The sequence below is a fragment of the Oxyura jamaicensis genome, chromosome 11, assembly GCF_011077185.1.
Source record: "Oxyura jamaicensis isolate SHBP4307 breed ruddy duck chromosome 11, BPBGC_Ojam_1.0, whole genome shotgun sequence".
NCBI classification, from domain to species: Eukaryota; Metazoa; Chordata; class Aves; order Anseriformes; family Anatidae; genus Oxyura; species Oxyura jamaicensis.
The window spans coordinates 17,003,843-17,028,775 of NC_048903.1; the positions used below are offsets into that span (position 1 = coordinate 17,003,843).

The window sequence follows — 24,933 nt, forward strand, 5'->3', positions numbered from 1 at the left end:
GCTGCTAATTATTGTGTCTTGTCCTCTAGTTAGCGCTTAATGTGTTAGGCTGTATTTAGGATCATTTTATTAATTGAAAATGTGTTTCAGAACAATTGTGAATTAGATAAGTGACTTTATTGACCTTCAGTCTTTAAAACTATAAAAATGAGAAAATAAGGTGAGGGAAATTAATCTTCATTCTAGATGAGAGGAAGATAAAACTCCAGTTTCCAGTGTAAGAGTATGTGTTTAGGAGAATCAAGGGAGAGAGCAAAGACATTTTGGATTTGCATTATTTCTCCTTTGTTTTACTGTCGCAGTATAGAAAGACTGACAAAGACTGTGGCTTATAAGACCTTGTTTATGCATGGTGTAGAAGATAAGCCCAAAGAGCCAGACAAAACAGAGGTTGGACAAAGGGAAGAAGTGTTACAGTATTGACAATCTCCGTTGTTAAATACTACTGCTTCCAACTTCTGTGTATAAAATGGAGATGCTCTTTCACTATTTGAAAGGTGCTTAGATAAAAGGTAATAAGGACTTTTCACCTTTTGCAGGCAGAGACCTCACAATTTTGAAATTAAGGCTGTCTCATTGGGTTATTGATTTAACTCCATCCTAAACCATCTACTTGTTGAGTTGTTTGAGCTCAGTTTCAGGGGGAACGAGCAGCAGCATCTTGGGGGACTTGTGTGGCCTGCAGACTACTCTGCAGAGCTTACCAACTTTGCTTTTCTCTAGAAAGATAATAAGCAATTCAGCATATACATGTAGGAATATATGGTCTTTACCTGCCTTTACCTTATGCTCATCTCCAACAATTTTTTCTGTGCTTTTAACAACTCTGTTATTATCATTTTACATGTCCATAAATACTTATTTATAGTCCCTTTCTGATAATAGTGCACTTTTACATAAATGAAATGTATTTTCTGAAAATCTGCCACTGGAGTTGTGGTGTGGAAGTCATTTTAGCAGATCTCTCTCTCTCTCTCTCTCTCTCTACATATATATAGATATGCTACACAGGTTTTGTGCCAACTAATAAGCATAAATTATACATTCTTAAATGCTTCTTCCATTTATTGTTAAGTTTAATGCCATTTTAAATTATACTTGAAAATAACAATAGGTTTTCAAAGCCTTTCTTTAACCTTTAACGTGCCTTGACTTTTATCATGAAAGAACAATTAGCTTAAGTCATTCACTGTAGCAGTTCTTTTATTTTTTAAAGGCATATTAAGCATTTTTTTTTATGCCAGAAAGTTTCTTTTTAATTCTCATTATTTCATATCTGACACTGTGTTAACGGGAACATGACTTAACAGAGGATATTGATTTGCACGTTGTTTTTTCGTTTCACTTTCCTATTCAAAAGGAATCAGTGCTGACAAGTTAATGAACTCCAGCTACAAATACATAGATAAGCCAAGGAATGGGTTTAGTGCCTGCCTTGTTCTAATTATGAAAGGCTTTCCTTAGTGACTGTTTCACGTTCACTACACTTGGAACTTGGAATAGTCTGTTCTGACAGTAACCATCAACAAAGCAGAGACTATCTGGAGAAGTGACATAATAGATGGCTGTTTATGGAAACCTCTTAACAAGTCTAAATTCATTTATCCCAGTATATTTAAGTCTGTAATATTTATATGTGGAATACTAAGTACACTGAGCCAAAGGGCACTAAATTCTAAGTGTATTTAGTGAGAGTTCATAAAACTATGCTGTATTATAGCTTCTATTTTTAAATTAATTTATTATATAAATGAATAAGTTTGGATGATAGAAAAGGAGCTCAGAACCGTAGAACTACTCAGCAGAATTTTCTCTAAATTTGCTTGTAAATCTTTTGCCTTCATTGTCACTGAATGTATCCTCTAGCAGTTTTCCCTTGTGTACTGGGTTCTTTTAAAAATGTATATTATTCCAATTTCTTTCTTTTTTTTTTTTTTTTTTTTAATCACAGATAGATTGGTGAATCTGATCTAGCTGATCTTTTTGATACCCTCTGCTGCCAAAAGTTATGATCTGGTCAAGTCTGTTTCAGTACCAGAAAAAAGCTAAAAATCCTGGGGTCCATTTCTTCTATGGGTTCTTTTGTCCATACAACTTGAAGCTGCTCTCAGACTGGAAGAACAGTAAAACAGCGTAAAATTGTGCTCTACAGTAATCAATGCCCATCTGCAACATGTGCAAACTTTGCTGTGGTTGTAGAGGATGAAGAAACCATGGGACATTGCTGTGGTGTAGATTTACGAGAAGGTAATTCTCTACTGCCTAGGAATTTACTAGGCAAAGTAGTGCAAAGAGTTGTTAATCTGATCAGGGAATTTGGCCACCTAAGTCACTAGTGGAGTTTTGGAATGAAAGACTTGCTTTCTGAATGTTGGCATGGGTTACAAGACTGAAGAAGTAGGAAGATGGGGAGGGCATTTGACAGAGAGGCTAGATATATTAGCTAGCATGTGAAGTAAATTTCAGTGGTGACCTTAAAAGGCAGGGAACAGTACGTTTCATATCTTCCATCATAATTTCTCTTTTCAGAACAGGGTGGAGATGGTCATGGCATTCTGCCCTGAATTCCATATGCACGCCTTGCCAGGGGTTGCTCTGGCAATAGAAATAAACTCTCATCTCTGGGGAATACACTAATGATATTTGACCAACCAGACAAGGGGCATAAACAAAAGTTTAAAACCGTGCTTTCCAAGTTATGCCTGCACAGTACTAGGTGCCGGCTCTGCTTCCCTGTTCTGCTGAAGATGCTGACAGGCAAAGTCAAGGTGCTGTGACTTCTTGACTTCAGAGGGAGCTCTGATTTTTCAGGAGAGCGAGACATGGAGCAGAAGAAAATACCTTTTTCTCTATTCTGCCCCAAAGCAAACAGAACTGAAAACAAACAACTAAGTAACATCAGCTGCAATAATATTTGTTATTGAGTATAACAGGATGAGAGGCTGTTAACAGGTATTTTTAAAATGTACTTCCCAAGTTATTATCCCAGTCTAGCAGCTGGATATACATGGGACAATACTTGAGACTTCTCAAGTAGGATTCAATTCTTTGTCATTTTAGTACTGTTCATATTTTCCTAACTTGAGAAAAAGGGTGAAATAACAGAAAGATTGATCTTTATTTCAAGATTAAAGCCTCCAAAGCTTATGATTTGAACTTTACTCACCTCTTTCGAAGAGGTTTGAAAAGCTGTTATGTAATCACATCTTTCATTTTAGCTACATTTGGAAACAATACTATCAACATACCATAAAAATACTGTTTTTATTGTGATTCTATTTGTATTGCAAGAGTAAATGTCTCTCAGGACTTCCAGCCTAAATTTGCAAGCTCAGAAACTTCATGATTATCCAAGCTGAGCCTCAGACAAGCCTATAAAAAATTGCAGGTGCTTTATGCAAATGCAGACTCATGTTTTTGAAGCATAGCCACAACTGACATGTGCAGCAAGGTCACTTAAAGTTTTTGCTGTTTTAAAAATAATGCTAGTTTCAGTATATTCCTTGTATTAGGACAGAACAAATGCCTAGATGCATTGGATTTCTAGAGCTGTAACGTTTAAATGTATTTGTAGTGCAAGTACAGATATAGCAGCACACAACTAATCTATATTCCTTCATTGTTTAATACAAAAAATGAATTTTGTATTAAAAAAAAAAAATTGATTCAGAGGAAAAGGAAAAAAGAAAAACAAGCTGTCTTGGAGTAATCATGTTCTAATCCTTGTATATGTGAAGGAAGCAAAATAACCTGAAACTGCAGACTTCAACTGAAGTGTCACTTAGTCCCAGTGCCTGAAGGGGACGTGGATCTCTGAGACCTTGGTGAGATGTCACTGAGATGATGATTCTGCTTCAGTACCCTGACATTCACATCAGCAGCTTTAATCTGAGCTCTTTTCTGCATTTATTTGCTCTAAAGAGTCCTATAGCATTGATAAACTGTTTTCATGTTTTCTTTTGGGCATGATACATCAAAGTTTCATGGGCCACCTTAGTGGCTCATCACACTGTTCAAGGAGCACAGTGTAGCCAGAATTACAAAGGAGTAACAAGAAGGAATCCCGTTTGGACAAATTTTCTAGGAGAGAAACTGAGAATAGAGGTAATGATTAGAGAAGAGGAGGGCTGGGAAATAATAATAAGGTAAATGTGGTGGACAGATGTCATAGAGGGCACTGGCTTTTTTATTTTTTATTTTTTAAGTAGATTGTAGGTGGGAAATCAGAACTCAAAAACAACAACAACAACAAAATGAAAATAATAATAATAACAAAAAAACTATATGTATTCTTACAGGTTTCTTCAAATTGTTCATGCCCCCTTTTCAATATCAGTTTCTCTTTGCAGCCTGTAGCATGAGTCTCATAAAACTTTGCTAAGATTATAATGCAATACCTTGGTACCAATCTTTCTTGTTTATGTGGCCATTAGTTCAAAGCCACAGACAAGCAATTTATTGGGTATGAAAAATGTCACCTATGGCACCCTCATTTGCATCTGAAAATTGATTTTTGTCACACTGGGATTTTAGGACAACCTTTTTTGGCAGCCAACATTGCCACAAAGCATAATAAAAATAATTATGTGACCACAAAAGCAGGTAAGGTTCACTGTAAATTTTAAGTCTCTACAGGGTTGTAGTTGGCAAGGCATTGCTGATGAGATTGTGAGAGAGTTACCTATGGTAATCTTTCTTGATGATTTAATATTGACACCTAAACTTTAAACATAACTTCTGATTGCTAGCAAAGTGTGTAACAACATAATGGTACTTGATTATGTTTAGTCAAATACTCCAGCATGACAGCAGAATATTAGAAATGCCAGCTGAACAATTGATGAACTATTAATTAAGATTTCTAAAGTGATAATTACTGAGTCACAAACATGGAATGTTTGTGAAGAAAGTACTATAAAACACCTTTTGATGATCAGTTAAAACATATAATCTATTTAGCATTTTTGTAAGCGCTAAGTTAATTCACTTTTCATTTTATGATGTATTTGGCTCTTAGAGTCTGCCAAGTTTTTGTCTCCTCACTGGTGAGACAGTTAATTTACATAGGAAGATGTCACTGTCCGTTGTGATACTGAAAAATCCTATTAATTATCAGTGTTAAGTTTCTCAAATGCTTTCATTAGTTATTTTGGCAAAACAATTCCCCAGGGTAAGATATATTTATATAACAAATTCCGCTAAAGCCGAACCAACCATAAATGGATTATGCAAACTTGTTTCCTTTCTTGTAGATAAATTGTTTTACAGCAGTGTTCATTATAAGAAAGTTCTTTGCCCACTGTAGTACTTTATCAGCTCAGAATAATCTACAGCTTCAGTTTCAATGGTAAAAAGACACCATTCTTTAATATGAATGCAGCTTTTAATCTTAGCTCAGGATGTTGGTCCTTTTCTTTCTTTCTTTTGCTGCCTTATTTAAAAGACAGGCAAAGGATGGCAATTTATAAGCTCATACTCCTTACACCAAGTTTCTGTATGCAGCTATGAAGGGAGCAATACACTATTGAAAATGAATGAGCATGATCTGACTGAAATGCATGTCAGAGAAAGGCAGGAGAAAAAAGTAAAAACTAACTCTTATTTAAAGGATGTGTAAGTTTTTACACAATTGAATGCATGTGGTGGAGAAATTTAGGTTTATTGAAGAGGTTGTTTTTGCTAAAATCAAAATATATACCTTTGTTTTCTAATCAAATTCATATTCAGTATTTTAATACTTCATTAATAACACTGGCATTCAGCTGAATATGGAGAGAAATGCTGACAGAGTGACAACACTTCTGGCTGTTTTTGTGGAATGCCTTTACTTGGATTTATGAGATAGGCTGTTAAACAGTAAGCAGCGGCTGTGCATACATATTTCACATTCACCCAGTGCTGTTTCTGCTAGCAGAAGGATTTGAACTTAATCATAGGTTAGTCACAGTCCACCCAAAACTAAGCCTGTTTTAAATCATGGGTGGCAAAATATTTTGCACTGATGTCAGGCTTCAGCTGTTAGGCACACTTACTTCCTTTGGCGCTCACTGGCGTTGGCGTCCTGGAGAGCTGTTGGCTTGATGGAAAGTACCAGGAATTTTGTCTGTCTTTGCCTAATTGGCAGTGAGATGAGACCTTGGCTATCACAAGTGTTACTAAAAACCACGCCACCTTTATATTCCGATGTGACAGTCTGGCAAAAACTCAGATACATTTTCTTCTTTGCAAATGGGTTGAATGTCCATCAGTCCTTGCAGCTTGCGTTTAAATATTTACTGAAATAATAATAATTACTGTTGTTTTCTAAGTTTCTCTCCATTGTTTTAATTGTCTTTTCTACTTCAGGGTTTATTATGTTTGGTCTTTGCAACTTTGGCTAGATTTTGAATGTAGGCTTTATAGTTTGAAGCAGTAGCCTGAGGTAGTTTGAGAGTGTGCTCAGTAACATAGTTTCACCATATTTGGTTCTCTCCAATGGCGAGAAGCAGCCTCTGCTAGCAAAACTCTATATTTAGTTTTGAATTGAATGATTTTGCTTTTATAAATCACTTCTTCCAGTAGAGAATAGGAGTCTTTGCTAGTGGAGCAGAAACACTAAGGAAAATACAAAGACAAAAAGGTGTGAATTTCAATGTTTCTCATACTGATATTAGCAGAATAATAATAATCTATTAAGTTTGTGTACAATCTACAACGAAATACCAGGAAATACTTTTTCAGCATCATTGAATGAGGCCTGGTTAATATGAGCAATATGAGCAGGATTTCTTGTTTCTCTTTCTTTGCTCAAAGCTCAGAAAAAGGAAAATAACAACTATCTATACTTCAATCTAGGAGAGAAAATACTAATCGCTGGAAAGTACTGGTCAATAGAGGATAAATTAATAATTTCTATGTAGATAACTAGTAGAGGAATTACTGCATAGGTTCTATCTGATACTATAGCAAGACTCTTTCAAACTTTCAACCTGTTCTTTAATTTCTTCATTTTTCTGTGAATGATGTTTTAGCCAAGTAAGATCCCTAGGCCACACTCTCTACTGATTCTTGACCTTCCTTTATTTTTAACGCTTATGTTTTATTGCTTTTGCATTGTATGGCACTAGTTTTCCAAGTGGCATAGACATTATTTGCCCTGTCAAGTCTTCCGGATCACCAAGATAACCTTTTTGTTTTCATCTTGTGCTGTAAATGTAATAAATCAAATCCTTGCCAAAAGCAAGTTTTGAATTTTATATCATGAAATTTGCATTTCATGCTCTGTTGCTTATTCACAGAAGCCCTCCAATCTGAAAAGAAAAATAATACCACATGGCTTGTGTATCTAATACAGACAAATGTTTCCAAGCAACTGCCCGAGCAATCTGAAGATCAAAAATTACTCATCTGAGAAACTTGCATATCATGGTAGATAATGTATTTATTCACAGATTTCAAGGTCTGTTAGTGGACAGTTTGTAAACTGAGACAGGGCCAAAAATGTATCAAATTATAAATGCTGTAATTTATTAACCTCTATTAGATAAATTCAGCGATATAAAGCTATTTTAAGTTAAGAGACTCTAATATTGTGTTTCACTCCACTTTGAAATGTTCAGGAAATAACAATCAGAAGCACTAAGCTGATAGTTTGATTTTGCTGTAGTGCTACATTCACATACCAAAGGCAATAGTGCAAAGAAAGTTGAGTAACACAGAGTAGAATTAGTAATTTTTTTACATTCCTTGGAAACTCTGCACTTTATAAATGCAACACGCTGTGCATAATCTGATGTACACAATGGGTTTTCAGTCACTTTCTAAAGTAGGACATTTGTACTTGGCATGTGTGACAAGAACTGAAGAATTTATTTTATGAATTCATAGTGCTATTTAAATGCAGCCCATTCAAGATTCTTCTGGGGCTAGCTGCATGGTGGATAATTATGAGGAGTAGAGAGATTTTGCTGATTTAGCTCAAGCTGTGAGTACTCAGGTTTTTAATTCTAGAATTCTTCTGTTTAGATTCCAGTATGTCAGCAAAGGCAGCATACATCACAGGTCTCACTGAATGACTTCAGTGCTTTTGGAAGAAGATGTTGTGTTAGATAAAAGTAGAACTTATTTGATAAGACTGAACAAATATGAAATATGAACAAAATGTTTGCAGACAAAGTAAATATTAGATGTATAATATTCTGTTTTGGCCGGTGCTCAGGCTTATGAATGCATCCCTTCTCAGAAAGACACTGAATTAGAATTTGAGATCTGAATGGAGTTTTTAGATCTGTGGGGTGTAAGTGCTAAAATAATGTGATCCACTGGAAAGTCTCTGGAGGCAACTGTTAAAACTGAAAATGCTGATTCTATGTATCTTCTCTGTTCCCTGTGGTTACTTTGACCAATGGACTTTCTATTCCTATTCAGTCACTCTTCTGTAGTTGATAAAGGGCTATGGAGTGTTCTCACCCTACTCTAACACTTTTGAGAGTATTACTTATTTTTATTGTTCTTGGATGCTGTCTCCCACTGACCAGAAACCCACAGCAGGTAACCCACAGTCAACCCTACAAAAACAAGGCAGTAGGAGTAACAAAGAAATTGCAGAACAGATGGCATGCAGGCTGGAACGAAGGTTGGATCTGTCTCCTCTTGGCCAGGAAACTTGAATAAGACCTGTTTACTTGGTGTTTGTGTAGGTGGTCACTGTTCTTATCCCATGGAGACGCATAGTTAAAAGTCAACAGGTATGAAGGAGGGAATATAAATATTTGTATGCTACTATGGCTGCAGGTCGCTAGGGCAAAATGCTCAGATCCAAACATATGAATTTGAGTGATATATGGTATTGCACTATCAATGTCACATCTCATGTATTGTAAAGCTGCGCTTGACTTTAGTTTCAGCTGTTATAATCCAGGAAAAAAAAAAAAAAAAGAAAAAGAAACAACTGCAAACTCCAGTAAACTGTAACTCCTGCTATTTTAGGCTTTTTTTATTATTATTATTTTTATTTTTATTTTTTATTCCTGAAGTATGGTCCTTGTCCTGTGAATTTAATCATGCCACTATGGTGGAAACAAAGAGCACAGGAGTTGTTCAGGTCTTGTATTTTTGTCTCTGACAACTGCAGTCAGTGTAGAGTACTGTTCCAACACCAGTACCACTCAGGGAATAAGAAGGAGTGTCTAAAAGACACTACACCACAGTCTCTTACTTGTATTACAGAACAGAATTAAGCTTCTGATATCGGACACTTACTGTCTGTTAATTCATTTGTATTGAAGAATAAAAATACAACCCAAATTGTGAAGTGGATTAATACACTACCATTTTGGCTCTTTGCACTCAGTTAATGCCTGTTAATTAATTTGGTCTGAGTATCTGGACCAAGCTGTGAAGTGGATTAATGTACTAACATTTCGACCAAATTTCAAATCTAGTTTGGTGAATGAGGAGTTTTGCCTTAGCTTGGATCTAAGTGGGCATTTTGTCTTCATCACAGGCTATCACTCCATTTGTCAGTCTGGCAGCTCCTGTATTGGAAAGCACAAGAATGCCAGCTTTGTAGAGCACCATGCATGCATAGTAAAGTCAAATAGAATATATCCAGGCTTTTTTTTGAGATTTGTTGTGCAGATCTATGATCGCAACATAATTCATTCCTGCACTGCAATCTCATATAATATATTATTTTTGCTAGTAGTCAATATAAACCTGATCTAATGGAGAGGAGGAAGAAATTGCTGCGGGCATTGCAGCATTACATTACATGCAAAAGTGTACCAATACTAGCGGAAAGAAAACTATTGAAACTCTCTCCCAGATAAATAGTCCTTGATTACTTCGAGAAGAAACAGACCTCTCAGATTCTGAATAAAAGGTGTCTTATTTTTCAGCATAAGGTAATTGGCAGGTTTTTGCAATACACATGACCACATCTTCTATACGTAATCTGTGGTGTGCAAAGAAAGTGATTGATCTGGGTATGCCCAACTGACTGCAGCTGCAGAGTTTAAGCTGCTAAAATGTACCAAGTATGTTTGTAGCACATACAGTTTGGGATTTTTTTTTTTTTTTTTTTTTTCTGGGTTTTTGGAAATTGCAGGATAAGGGCCAAATAGTTTTTTCCCCTCTGAGAATTTTATGGGATGGAAAAATGGCAGGAGAAAACTGGGTTCAGTGTGCATTATGGTGGGATTTCTCCAGCTCTAGGCTGATATATGACATATATAAATCTATTCTTTGCTGCAGTACTTCATGCATGTCTTGTCAGCTTCTAATGAGAAAGACAGGGGTTAAAATAAAAGACATTATGAGGGGCTGCTATTACTTTTCTTCCCTTGAATGAGTTGAAGAACGTGTGCTAAATCTACAAGGAGTTTAGAACTTTTCATACTGGATGTGCTTTCTGTGAGGGACTGGAATTGGTTATCTGATAAAGAAATAGGAAATACGTGAAATAGAAAAGCTTTGGAGGTGTAATGCCCAGAAGGATGTTGCTGAAGAAAAAGGCCTAAGAGTATACATACAAATAAAAAGGCAATCCGGTAACAAAAATGCAAATTTTAGATAACTTCATTTGCGTAGAGTTGTATGATCAAGGTTCAAGAGAAACAAATTCAGAATGAGTGTTAAAGGATGAACATTTTCCAAAGAAAAACAAGGCTCATAGAACAACACTGATACCTGGAGCGAGAGAAAGTGAGGGGTGTTATTTGGGATTGTGGGAAATGTTCAGGAAAAACAGAAGGATCATGCAGAGTTTAGAGAAGAATAACAAGGTAAATAATCAATGTTTTGAATCAGATTGTGGGTTGTGTTGTTGATGGAGTGGGGATAATGAAGAAACTGAGCAATAACAAGGAATATGTGGTGATAGAGCTTGAAAATATTGTTTGTTGAAGTAGCAAGACTGAAAAGGTTTGAACTGTAATCACAGCTTGGAGTCTTGGAGGGGATAGGAAGAAGTGTGTTTTATGCACCCATTCAGATACGGGACTGGGACTGCAGCCACTAGATCTATTAACAGCATACATGATTTTAACACACAGTATTATTGCTTTAGGGTATGATGAAATTGCTTTTGTGCAGCACTGTTATAGTGCAGTGAATTTCATAGCATTTGAGCAATCCAGAACATGAGTATAAAATGTGTCAGTTTTCTTCCACATACTTACAGCTTGCTGCCCTGCAGCAAGAGATAGAAAGCTGTTTTTCCAAGGTGGGACAACTTCTGCAATGAATAGGGCTAATTTTTTTTGTGAGAACTAAAATTTCTTTATTAGGAATTGTCCGTATATCCCAGTACTGAAACATGAAACAGCTTGCTCATGGCTGTTCGTCCTGTTCCAAATTTGTATTTATATCAATTGTCTGATACTGATGGACAGATTTTGTGGTCTTGTATAAGCTAGTGCCCCAAGACAGTTCATCTTCGATTCATTTATCATTCCTTAGAATCAAGATGTTCTTTGTATGTATGTTTTTTCTCCTTCTTGCTCTGGAGATTAGGGTGTTTTCATCATGTCTGAAGCTTGCTGGAGTTAAAGAGAAGCTCTTATATTATGAGTTCTTCCAATATGAGTGGAGAAAGGAGTCTGCTCAGTGGGTAGGAATATTAAAAGTAAGAAGTTAAGGCTTTGTGTCCATGCTGTGCAATAAATTTTCCATGTGATTTTGGTTAATTCTCAAAAGGATCTGTTTTCATTGCTTCAGAACTCCAGCATGTGTCTAGTACTATTTTCAATAGCAGTTTGGTATCTTAGTTCAATGGGTGATACTTTCATTAAAAGCAAAACAAAACACAAAGCAAACAAACAAGCAAACAAAAATCTACCACCTGTTTTCAAAGGTGAAGTTTTGTTAAAGGACACTTTCTTCAGGCCAGATGTCTTGGCGAATGCATCAGCAAGTGTTTTCTGTATTTAAGTTACATTTATTTAAGGTGCTGAAGGTTTTGGGACATCTTTGACAATTTTGATTTTTTTTTTTTTTCCTGGCATGTTATAAAAACAGTCGTCTTTGTTTGCTTTGCAACTGGTGTAAGCACAGTAGAGGTGGGGAGGAGGGTATTTTTAATGGTGATAAGTGATGTGTTCTTTAGTGTACCTTGGTGAAGACAGAGGCATAAGGTCAGCTGTTGTCTTTTTCCGTAAGCTCATATTTGCAATGTTTTTGACAGATGCAGTCAGTCAGAGCTTGTTTGGTTGCTTGTGTATAAGGGGTATCTCATTATATTTAATGAGCAGTGTGGAACCAGTATGAGATTTTCTGAAAGAGGGGGTGATTCACATATGGTTCAAAATGCAAATAACACCCACTAAATGATGACAAGAAAAGTCTGGAATGTTAATTTGAAATAAATAAATGCTTGATTGCCAGTTCTTTCTCAGAACAGGTAACTCCTATGGTTAATGTGTACGGAATGGAAAGGTAATGGCACTCAGTCCATTATCATCCTAGAAAAACCTTTCCCTGACATAGAATAAGGCAGTTGTGAAAATAAATAAAACTTATACTTGAATAGACAGGGCTTTTCCACCACAAAAGATGCTGCAGAGGTTCAATGGAATGTATCATTTCACAAAGCAGAAGTTCAGATTTGTCTCCACAGTAGTTTACATTATTTGTCACATATGCATTACAAAAATACATCAGAACAAATTAGCATTAAAATAGTTGTGATTTACACATTACCAAATGTTTAAAACAAAAATTCATTTTATTATTCTTGACTCCTCTGAAGATAAAGTAACTTCCATCCTATAAAAATACATATAGCACAGCTAGCTGAATCTACAGTGACAAACCTGTAGTCTGAGACTATGAAGCACCTATGAAGTTAAGGGTATATTGGCTAGGCCATGTAAGGACCTGCCTTTAGGTAGCAATCAGAACGGTAGAAATACCTCCCCCCTCAGTTAAATCAAGTTACCCTAGGAGTTTCCATTACTCAGATGTCCTATCTGGCCATCCTGGAAGCTCTGAGGTAACTGAATCTCCTTAGCATGCTAGATTTTGGCTGTATTTGCTCTTTTAAAGTATAACGTGTGATTTTTTTTTTTTTTTTTTTAGCATGACATTTATGAGCATTGAGGACAGACTATTTTTGAGCAGATGTTTCTGTATATGCTATTGACCTTAACAATTCTCAGTTTTATTTGATTTAATGATTTACTTGTTGTAAGCAGTTTTTCTTTGAATTACAAGTAAAGTTCAGCATATTTCTTATTTTTTTTGGTATTATTAAAAATATGAGAAAATGTTTTTTTTTTGACGTATTTGAGAAATCATTAGCTATTAATACTGCTGTTAAGACTGTTGCTAATAACAATGGTCTGATGATAGAATTTACTTATAATGCACTTACGATACATTAAATAAGTATTGCAGCACAAGTCTGAAATGTCAGCTGAGAATTGTATACAAATATTTTTTAAGTTAATCTGCGTGCAGTTGTATTTTCTTTCATCTTATGCAGTCTTATTAGTAGAAAGACTGATACACCACTGAATACCACATCCCAATTGCCATTTCAGATTAGTTTTCTTTGCTGTGAGCATCCATTTACTTTTGTTTATTTTTGTAGTAGTACTTGGGATTGACCCCATTTAATACCATCAAGCTTAGTATATAAAAACAACAAAATGGCAAGAAACTTGGCCACTTTTCTGGTCACCATAGTGGGTTATAGATTGCCACTCCAGTGATGTTTCCAACCCTTTTTGTGATGAATCGATAAGTATTCAGCCACCTTATTCCCATGACAAGTTATAATGAAATTTTCTTTGCTAAGACTAATGGTGCCTGCTACTGGATAGTGACTAGACCATTCATTCAAATATTCAAAAAGTGCAATGACCCCAAGAACCCCTTGTGAAAAGAAAGAAAGAAAGAAAAAAAAAAACGATCAACAAAAAACAACAACAACAAACAAACATCAGACTGGAAAGTTCTCAAGGGAACTGAAGAAATTTGAACTTGTGTAGCATCACAGGTTGGGCAGACTGACACCTTTCACTTAGCTAAATGTTAGAAAAATTAGGTGGCTGTTTGTTGCTTGCTTAACTTGAATAGGGAATTGAGATTTGTTGCCAGTGAATCAGTGAACAGTGTTGCCTTGTTGAGTTCTGAACTATTGCTGTTAAAAGTACTGATTCCGTGTCTAGAAAGGGAATTTAATAAAATGAAAAATAGGTGTAAAAACTAGTTAAGAAATTGTGAATTGGACAATGGAATGATAGTTGGATAATAATCAGGAAAATAGCAGCATAGCAATCACAGGCCTGACAGGGCAATTAAATAGTGAAAATAAAGAACCTGGTAGGATTTTTCTCCTACCACTTTTTTTTTTTTTTTTTTTTTTTTATTTGCAATCAGAGAAACAGAATTTTTTATTTCTGCTCTGCTCTTGTTAGAAAGGCATATATTTATTATAATATTATTTTGTTCTTTAAACCTTTGCTTATGGATGGATGTTTCTGGAAGCACACCTTCCTTAAGCTTCTGTTTGTCGCACAAAGCAGCAGGAGTGGGAGAAGCAGACAGCCATCACAGCCATTGTCTCTTCGGGCACTGGATGAACCCCATGTGTGTTGGCTCTCCAGACTGATGGCTCCAGACTCTAGGCACAGAAGCACTTGTCTGGAGCCATTTCTGCTAAAAGGATGTGGTAGATACTGTAGTCTGATGAGCTAGGTCCAGCAAGATCACAGAAAACTTTGTGTGCTTCAAAGACCAAAAGAAGGCTCCTGTAATTCTAGCTCGTTATTGTAAGACATGAAGCAAAACTACCAACTCCTTTTGGAGTGATTTCATATGCCTTGTGATTTGCTTCTTTAAGAAATTGTAAGTGAATTCAGTTAAAATGCTTATGTATGCAAAATATCCACCTTTGAATGTGAATCTTTTCAGTGTTTTGACTGTTGAATCAGGTGTTAAATGCACATGTGCTTTCAAATTTCTTGGTTTCTATCTCATATACTGGCTGAAGATAAAGCCATCAGTTGCCATCTGCTTGGCATTAAGCAAAATCTTCTGTTTCCCTCTTTAGAAATGGGGAAAACAGTATGAACTAGTATAGGAATAAACATGATACAAGGATCTAAATATGTGCCATACTCATTTCCAATGACAATGCATCTGGGAGGTTACCCGTTAGTTTTCGTGAGCTGAAGGGCAACCATCAATGTAGTAGTTAGCACAAGTCAGAACTGTGATCATTTTAGCACTGCTGCATTTGATCTAAGGAACTGATATTCCCTCTCAGACATACTGGTAGTCATTTTTCCTCCTGTCCTTTGCAGCGTCACAGATGCATGCCAGCCAAACTGCTGTGCTTATAGCGTAAGTGATTTTGAAAGCTGCTCTGTGCATTTGCATTTGGACAGAATTCAGCTCTTTCCTTTTTATTTGACACTTCAAATATTTTTGCCTTGAACTTTCTCATGAATTTTTATTGGGGAAAGTTCTTTTGAAAGACAAAAATAGGTACCCAAGTGACCTTCAGACCAAAAGATTACAGAGAAGTGGCAAAGCCTTTGGGAGAGATGGGAACTCCGAATCAGGATGAGCCTCAAAAGGTTATGAAAATTGGCAAAATCGTGAGAAGGGATTCTCTGCATGGTTCTCACTGCTCTTTGACTTTATCGTGGCTGAAGCTGACAGTTGTAGGCTTGTTTCCCTTGCTGCTGCTTGTCATCAAATTTGCAAAGTCACACTAAAGCTAGTAGATGTAAATCAGTGCTCTGGCTGTGATATACTCACTAGATGGAAGGCATCTATGCAGGTGGCAGCAGAGCAGCCTGTGGAGTTCTTGACTGATGTTCAGATAGCGCTAACAAGAAAACTCATTCATCTTTGCAGTTTTATAAAAATATAACATAGAGATGAAGCTATCCTTAGGTTATAAAGTAGCAGCTATTAATACAACTTGGATTCCAGAACGGACTGAAAAACTTATTGCATTAAGAGAGCAAAGAAAAGTGTATGGTAGGATGTAACTACCTTATTGAAATTAGATATTTCATTCACCCTATGATTTGTTTTGCAAAAGTCATGACAATCTGAACAAATTGTAGTAATCTAAACCTTTTCCTGTTTCAAAATTAATTCACAACACAGTACAAATTGGTGCATTTTTAAAATTATTATTATTATTATTTGTTTGTTTGTTTGTTTGTTTGTTTTAAGAAAGGGGAATGAGTCAAGGTGAGAGCACTGGGAGATGGGAAGAGGCTGTCTTTGACCTTGGTAGCTGCTGAGTGTGCTTGGAGAATAGGTTTGCGGAGGCTGTAGGATGAAGCAAAAAGAAGAGAATGGCCTCTGGGAAGCTGCAGTTTTTGCACCGAGAGGATCAGAGAAGTAATGAGGAGGAAAGGCAGAGGTGTGATGGACAGAGTTTTCCAGGGGCTAGAGGCCACTCTGAAGAGTTTGCTGTAGCTCATAACGTGCTGAATTGCCTGAAGCTCAGCTAGAACTAAATACCCCAGCAAATGCAATAGGAAAAAAGCAGGCTTGTGTATAGACCACTTCTATAACTGTTCTTTCAGATATAGTAGCATGAAGTTTTCACTATGTAAAAGAAACCTTCTGTCTGGTATTCTAAGTTGCACTGAGTTTTGGTGCCCATTGCTTTATATCTTACAAGTTTTTGGTCCTTTTTGAGAGATCACTAGCTGGGGACAGTCTCAGCAAACCACCTGTAAGTTCTGTTTGACTTAAAGTGTGGACTGAGAAGTGGCTGACTATAGAGGTGACTTGAAATGTGATAATGGAAAAATTATGTAAAACATTTAAAGTGTGGCTTTTTAAAGGTCATATGCAAGTATTTGAGGTAAGCCAAACCTTGTCTAAGATTTATGAGTTAAACAGTCCTCTTGTTAGGAAGGTAGACACACTTGCTTAAGTTTAAAACTAGTCAGTAGGAATACAAAATGAATACAGCCTGTCCACTGTTACTGCCATAAGTGGAATAAAACAACAGTTTTGAATAGTTTGATATGTTATCACTAATCACTGGAAAACATAATATAAAACTTAGAACATGGTAGTTCATGTTCATTTTACCTGAAGGTAGAGGGATTGGAAATAACGAATGCTATTTTGAAAGTCATTGTACTTGGTCTTTTTCTTTTTTTAGGAAATCTTTAAGATAGAAGGCAACCTTGGAATTCCAAGACAAAAAAGGGCTATTTTGGCAACTCCAATATTGATTCCAGAAAATCAAAGACCACCATTCCCCAGATCTGTTGGCAAGGTAAGTCAACAAATAATAGAATCATTATATTAAGTAATCGATGTATTTCTCTTACAATGTTGTGATGCCTATCAAATTGGTAGTAATATCCCAGACAAAATTAAGAAGCCTAAAGCTGAACAGAGTGGATATTGCGTAGACAGATGAACATGGCTTTGTATTCATGGGAGACTTTAATAGCATACATTCTGGTAAAAAAGTATTAATCAGGACTGCTCTCTGCAACAGAGGTTACTGTGTATCTACGTGTGAGGCTGAGGCTGAAATCTAGGCCAGAAATGCCATGAAGAATATCCTGCTGCATAGTGTGGTTTATCTTGTGTCTATTCTTAACTCTTGGTAGGAATTCAAAAGGCATTAAATATAAAAAATGTCCTAAATTCATGTCCTTAAATTCATTTCTGGCATCCAAAGACTAAGCAAATTTTTGCAGACATTTTCAGTTTGATTTTTTTAAAATTGTTTCAAAGGTCTGAAAAAGAGGAAGGTTTCTCTAGTGTCTGCAGTAAGCTATATGAATGAGGGTTCCAACAACCCGCTTTCCAGAACTTCAGATATATGGCTAGAATACAAAATCATTCAAATTGAAATAAAAATATCTATTAAAATGGCTACTTGGTCAACATAAGTTGTAATTATATGAATATATTTTGCACATTGGCAATTTTGAAACAGGAATCCTATGCATTGCTCTGATTTTAGTAGATGTGACAATGATGTGATAGACTATACAGCTGTAGAATATGTTCGTAATTCCCACCCGTGAAATCACTAGAGCTATATGCACAGGTCGAGGGCAGAATTTTACTCTAGAATGTGTAATCTTGCTAGCTGGTACCTAATCAGTTACTTGAATAATTAGGAAAGATTGTCTTCTATTCAATAGAAAGAAAGAATAATCTCTGAAGATTTTTTCTACCCTTTCTCTCTGAGTAATTTATTTATAGCTATTTCTCAACTTTTCCTTTCATGTTTCAGTGTTTGAGAATTAATGATCAATAACTTAGTAAATATTGTTGTTTAATATACTAGTGATAAACAGTTATTTTTTAAGATTTCTGTTGCACAGTTTTAAAGGAGTGAGAGAATCAGAAGGTTACTTATACACACATCTGCAGTCTTTTTTATTTTTCTTATTATTTTTCCCCTTTGCTCTCCTTCTTCCCCGGCTGCCTGTGATTACTTTAAAGTTTTAGATCTCAAGTAGTCTGAGTTGCTCTCTAGAATTGCCTCCATTAAGTATTTTTATTAGTCTTTTAGGATGATAGTCCTTGTAATTGAGGTTCCTTAAACAGAATGAGATGAATCTGGTATTGTTTGTACTTAAATGTATTCCTAGCATCTTGTCATCTTGATTTGTTATCATTCTTGAAATGCTAGTTAGGGATCACAAGTTAGATGGGGTAGATGAGGTACAAACACAGAAGTATAAAAGCATCTGGCAGTCTGTTTTTCAAAGGCCCTGAGACACCTATTCTCAACTGATGTTTAAATTATAGGAACTGTAAATGATCAGCACCTTGAAATACTTTGAGCTGTCATCAATTTAAAAAGTCTTTAAATATGTTTTTTTCCCCAGTATATTTCCAATTTAGGCATCTAGATGACTATTTTGGCTATAGTCTGTTGCAATGAGTAACATAGAGTGAATAAGTGATGAGTGAGACAAAACTTTTAGAGATATTTAAAATAAAGGAATAAAACATTCTAGGTCAACTGCAGTAATTTGCAACTGAATGCTTAATAAAGCATAAATAAAAAGGTTTAGAGCCTCAGACATACTGATGGTAGGTATCTATTGTTCCTTAAATAAAAAAATCAGTAGAAGTCAATGCCGAAAATAAAGACCTAAAATAATTGCTTTTATAAGCTACACAACAAAGTCTGTACTACTCTAGAGAACCTTAGACACCCAATTCATGTACTCGTTTCAGCCACAACTTGCAGAAAAGGTTGATTATCTTTCTCATTTAACTTTAGATGTTTATTGTGAATTGTATGTAGCTTCATGAATTTGCAAGAATTCTGCACCCTTCTGTGAGGCAAAAGAATCACAATTACTTCCCTCTTCCACATTATTTTGGGGCTTATCATTAGAAACAACAAGGCATTGCATGGACTGATGAATTATAGCTACTGATGTGTATGAATTTCTCCTGAACTTTTCCGTCTCTCTATTCTGTTGTAAGCACTGTGAAGGGGACATTGCAGACATATTTTGTAGCTGTGGTTTCTATAGTGCTTGGAGGAAGAGAAAAGTGAAAGAGAATGCTGATCCCAAGCTTCTAACTAGGCTAATTTGCATGTTATGATAGAATTTTAAAAAATGAAAGGAAAGAAAAAGCACATTCTGGAGCATACTTTTGTCATGTAATTGCCAGGGCTGAGGACTTGTGTAGGCTTGCTGTGAAGGGAATGGCAGAGATTCTCCCACCTCAGGGCTCACCTCATCTGTCCAAGACAGTGAGCGATGTCCTTCTGAGCTCCACTGTGATGGGCTGTCCTGCTCAAATCCCTGTGAGCCATGGGTGACCCAGCCAGGAGCCAGGGTCAACTCAAGCTGAACTGTAACAACTGTTATACGAGAACCCTGTTCTTTCCATACTGCTTAGCCTCAGATATATATATATATATGAAATATAGAGGTTTATGAAAAGGACCGTACCTAAGGAAGTTTGTAGCATTTAAATAAACACTTCCAAACTTCAGCAATATTTTGCTTCAGTGTGCACTGCGGGGCATTTCATATTTTATTCAGACATAATCAGGCACCCTCTTTGTGTGAACTATAGGATATAGAGGAACCCATAAGTTTACAGACGTAGGAACTATTTATATGTATTGTATTTTCATAACCCATATTCCTATGTCTCCATCTCCATTGGCAAAATCTCAAAGGGAAACTAAAAAGTAAAATTTAGAGAAGGAATATACAGTTTGGCTATAATAAAAACGTAATACTGAATGTTATTGACCTTGCTCACTATAAGGATGAACACAGCTGACTCAGTTGGCCAAGCATTATAGTGAGGAAAAATGAATTAGTTCCAATGCAATGCAGTCATTTTCAGAATAATTTCTACTCCAGAAAATTGCTTTCTGCCATGGCTGGTGTCTGAGAGACTACAGAAAAAGGATTTATCAAAATAAGGAAAGAATACAAAACATCTGTGATGGTAACATAGTGGCAGGTATCCAAATATGCCTGGAGACTCCATCACCTGCTAGAGGGTCATAAGGTCCCTGGGAGCAGGAGATGTCAGGGCCTGGAACAACTCTGTGTGGCATTTCCAGTGATGCAATGTTGGATCTTCGTATTGCTCCACCTGTTGTCAGACTGAAGTGCAACATGCCTCTGTAATTTCTGAATTGGAATGGCATGAGCATATTTAACATATCAGGCTTATTCCTGACTTAAACATTAAATGAGTTTATCCTCTGGAAATATGAAATTCTTAGGTGATAAAACATAGCAATAAACACATTTAGGAAGTAAGATTTCTAATGCAATAATGTGTGTTGGGGTGGAGGGAATAACTACACACTTTGCTGTGTGAAAAAGAATTACAACGTTTGTTTTGCTCTTATCTTTGTTACACTTTCTGCTCATCAGAAAGGAAAAGCTTACCCACACTTTATTCAGTCAGGATAGTGATAATTTCAGATATGACTAGTTCTGTTTGATTCATGTGGTGCAGATTGGATGTCTACATAAAAGTTAGGTTTCCAGTTGCACCCTGACTTATTTTCTTTCTTCCATTTATTTCATAAAATTACCAATCTAATTTATTCCTCTGTCCTGGCTGCCTTCTATTTCCTAACTCATGCTAACACTGCGTTGCCTGAAAATGCATAAGGTTGTTTGGAAGTGATTGCAGCAGCTGCCAGCAGTTGAGCTGCTTATTAGCACTTGGCTGGGAGCAGGGCAGATGTGCAAAAATAGAAGAGCAGGGGGAGAAAAAATATATATTTCATAATTAGGAAACAATAGCATAAAAAAGAAAATCGTGGTGATTTTAGAAGACTTTATTCATTAAGATTTAGTGAAATAACTCAGAAAGGAGATATTGCACTGGACAAGTGCAAAATTGGATTGTTGTAATTAGAAAAGTTCAAATAAGTACTTGGCATAACAAAGAAATGCAAGTGTAGAGGCTGTTTTCTTTGCTGTTACTGGCTTTCTGTCATATCCACTTAGGGATAAGGTTGGTTAGGATATCTCTTAGGTTAAAAACTATCGTAGATGTGCTGTGCTCATAGGTAGAGGAATCTCATGTTTTAGCAAAATCTGAACTTCTTCATATTATCCTTCATTCTTCAGGGAGAACAGGGAGATTAAAATACTTAAATACAGTCTTGGTAACATGGGCCTCTGTGTCCAGATGGCCCAGGCTACAACTGTTGACTGTTATTGATGTGTTTGGTTTAGCTCTTGCTGATAAAGCAGAGGGATATGATATTCAATTTTTAGTCTCTCTCCATATGTTACTCTTCCGGTTTATTTGTCCACATCAAGTCAAATGAAGTACGAAACAGTGGGGTGCAGGATTATCCTGTAATTATGATAGGTTATTTGTGAGTGCACTACAGAAATGTATTCTAAAATTAACTTAAGAGTGGTGGTTCTATGCATCTATTTGATGACACTCTCCAGACACACTTTAACTGTGGTGATGAACTGCATGATGGTCATTTTTGAAGTTTAATCCTTGCACTAACACAGAGCTCAAAGTGCCAGAAGGTAATTGTGAGGACAGTTGGCATGTTCCAGCTCTTCACACAGATCTTTGGAGAGAAGGGCATCTGCAAAGTGAAAGTGTTAATAAGCCCAGAACGATTTGCTATGGATTTATTGATTGATATATGATGAATCCGTGATTCTATTCTTTAATTTAAAGGAATGCCCTTCCTTAGAATGAGTATTTTAATTGTTGTAACATATGATATGGAAACCGTGAGTGGGCTAGCAAAAATTGGCTGGACTTTTAATGGTCAGTGAAGGCTGGGAGACAAAGAGAAGAACCCTGGAGATTCTTTAGGAAACAATGTCTGAACAAAGAAAATGCAAAACCTTGGGTTTTGCCAGTAAGATAATTTGTTTCTTTATTGCTTGGCTGTTTGTTTTATCTTTTGGAAGACAAAGGGGTGGGGCGGGACTGTTCAGATGCTTAATATCAGAGAGTGTATATGTACTCCCTGCTTTTCATCTGTACTAATGGACGGATAGCTGCCAAATGACAATTAGATGGCAGAACTGTCATAAGCTCAAGAAAAAGGTAATGCAGGCTATCAAACAGAAGAGAAATCTCTTAATATCTATAATATCTATGAGGAGGTTTTTTTTTTTTTTTTTTTTTTTTTTTTTTCCTCCTCCAATTTGTGAATTTAAGGCAAGTGAAAACACAGCTTGTCTGTTAATGCAGCAATAGGAAAACCTGAAGAGGAGAGGAAACTGAAGATAACTGGATGAAAAAGCTGCTGGAAGCTTATTATTTCTGAGTGGATATCTGATTGAGGCTTTTTGTATATGATAAATTATATGCTTCACAGAAGAGAAGTGTTAAGTACTAAAGATGAAGCTGGAAAAAATGCCAAACTTGAGTCAAAAGTTTGAAAAGAAGGTGATAGAAGTGACAAGAGAGAGATTATCATGATCCACAGATCTTTGAAGAAAACCTAGAAAGAAGTATTGTAGGTTACAGAAGGACATGTAAAAGGCAACAGGGAACAAGATCAGCCAGTGAAATAAGAGCCGAATTAGGAAGTGGATTTGTTTTACAGGCAGATTAGGCAAAAAATTGGGGATGAGGCATAGAGAGTGAGGGAAAGGAGCTAGCTAGGATTGCTGTCCAGGTCTGGAAGATAATGGTGTACACTGACAGAGAACAGAATGATGTGCAGAACAGAGATGCCCCTAAATGCCTTTCCAACAACAACAGAGATCTGTGTGACTCCTTACCAACATTCCGGCTGGTAAACTCCAAGTATCAGTTCTTGTTCTGAATCTTTATCAGTTACAAAAAATGATACAGAAACAAGAAAATACATTCCCTACTATAGAACTAGAAGTTGGTCTGAGCTGCGTAGGAAAAATCCACTGGATTTTTGTAATTATTTTTTAATATCCATTTTGCTGTGTTCAAATCATTGCCACATCAAATCTAAATGATCAGACTGTGCCAAAGAGTATGCTCAGAAAAGGGGAGGTGGTTATCAGCAAGAATTCTGCCTTCTCCAGGAGGCAAGAATATTTAGGATGTGACAGCTGAAAAAGCAGTGCCATCAGGGAGATGCTGGAATGATTGACTCCGGGGAAGCATTGCAGGGTGAGGGCCTCTCTCAGAGAGTGGAATTGCTCAGGTACAAATTGTTCTGGCTTCTTACATCAAGGTTTGATGGCACATAAGGAGAAATAAGGAGAACAATCTTCTAAAATGTACAGAAGAAATGTGTCTATCAATCTGTTCAGGAAAAGACACATCCACAGATGAGGATCCATAAACTAGCAGCAAACAGAGTGAAAGAAAGTTGTGAAGAGAAGGGGAAAAAAATCTGATATCAATGAATAGCTCTTAGGTAATGAAGTCAGTCTTAACAAATAAACTTCTAGCTAGGAAAAAGATTAAAACTAGAGGAAAAATATCCAGTTATGTTACTAATACAATTAGATTGGGCAGAAATACATACATCTGAGATCAGTTTGTTCAGCTTAGTACAGTGAGTGTTTTATTTATATCTAGAGTGATTGTAGTGTTTTAAGGCAAAGGGAAATTATTGTCATAATAGCAAACAGATATACGTTTTTGGCTGAAGATTAGGAAAAAAGTTTTTAGTCCCCACAGAAGAATTAATTTTCACCAGTATTCCAGGGAAGAGAATACAGTTTGATAAATATACAGTCACAATGCATAATATGTCTGCTTATGATCATGAAAAAACAGACACCAAGAGGTTTTCAAAAGCTCTCGAACTGGAGGAAATGTGTAACACCCTGCTGAGCTGGACCTAAATGGACCATTGGAGATGACATTTGGCTTTCTTGAAGGCATGGCACACTTTTGTCCTTCATGGAAAAATACCAGTCTACCTCAGCAATGAATGTAAATGAATGAACAACAGTCCATTAACTTAAAGGGCTTTTGATGCAAGTACATGAATTATTAAACTACAGCATATTAGTTTTCTTTAAAGGATATGTATTTGATATCCCAACAAAACATTAAGTGAAAACAGCACTTCAAATTTATCTAGTTTTCTGAAAGGTCTCTCTTCGAACTTCCCACTTTAAAAAAAATATTGATAGTCACATAAACAATTCCAACAGAATACACTTGTTCTCTTTAAGCTAACAGAATTTTAATGGCAACTCTATTTAAAATGCTCTTGTTTACTTAAGAAACTTTAGAAGAGTCAAACTTGAGCAGCAGATGCATTGGAAAACTGGAAAAGAATAAGAATTTACCATCATTTTGCAGTGTTTGATGTCGTTGATATGGATAAAAGAATTTTTAACCATTTGAAGGATGCTTTCTAATCTAGTTACTATGGTTACAAGTTTGTTGGAGATATAGAAGTTCTATGGCAATGATGGAATTAAACTTTGTACCCAATATTGAAATATCCAGTACCTAATTTCCTGCTCTGTAATAATTCATGCAAATGACCTTAAGTAGAGCACCAAAGAGAGGAGAATT

At 36.1% G+C, this 24,933-nt stretch overlaps 1 protein-coding gene across 4 annotated transcripts in view; it reads left to right on the forward strand.

Annotated features, from left to right (window-relative positions):
• The window catches only part of CDH13 (cadherin 13), a 475,482-nt gene that overhangs the window by 174,631 nt on the left and 275,918 nt on the right, over positions 1-24,933 (forward strand). For all 4 annotated transcript variants that reach the window (XM_035336428.1, XM_035336427.1, XM_035336422.1 and 1 more), the window contains exon 4: positions 17,123-17,239. In XM_035336428.1, the coding sequence (XP_035192319.1) occupies positions 17,123-17,239 (117 nt within the window). The remainder of the gene's footprint in view (positions 1-17,122; positions 17,240-24,933) is intronic.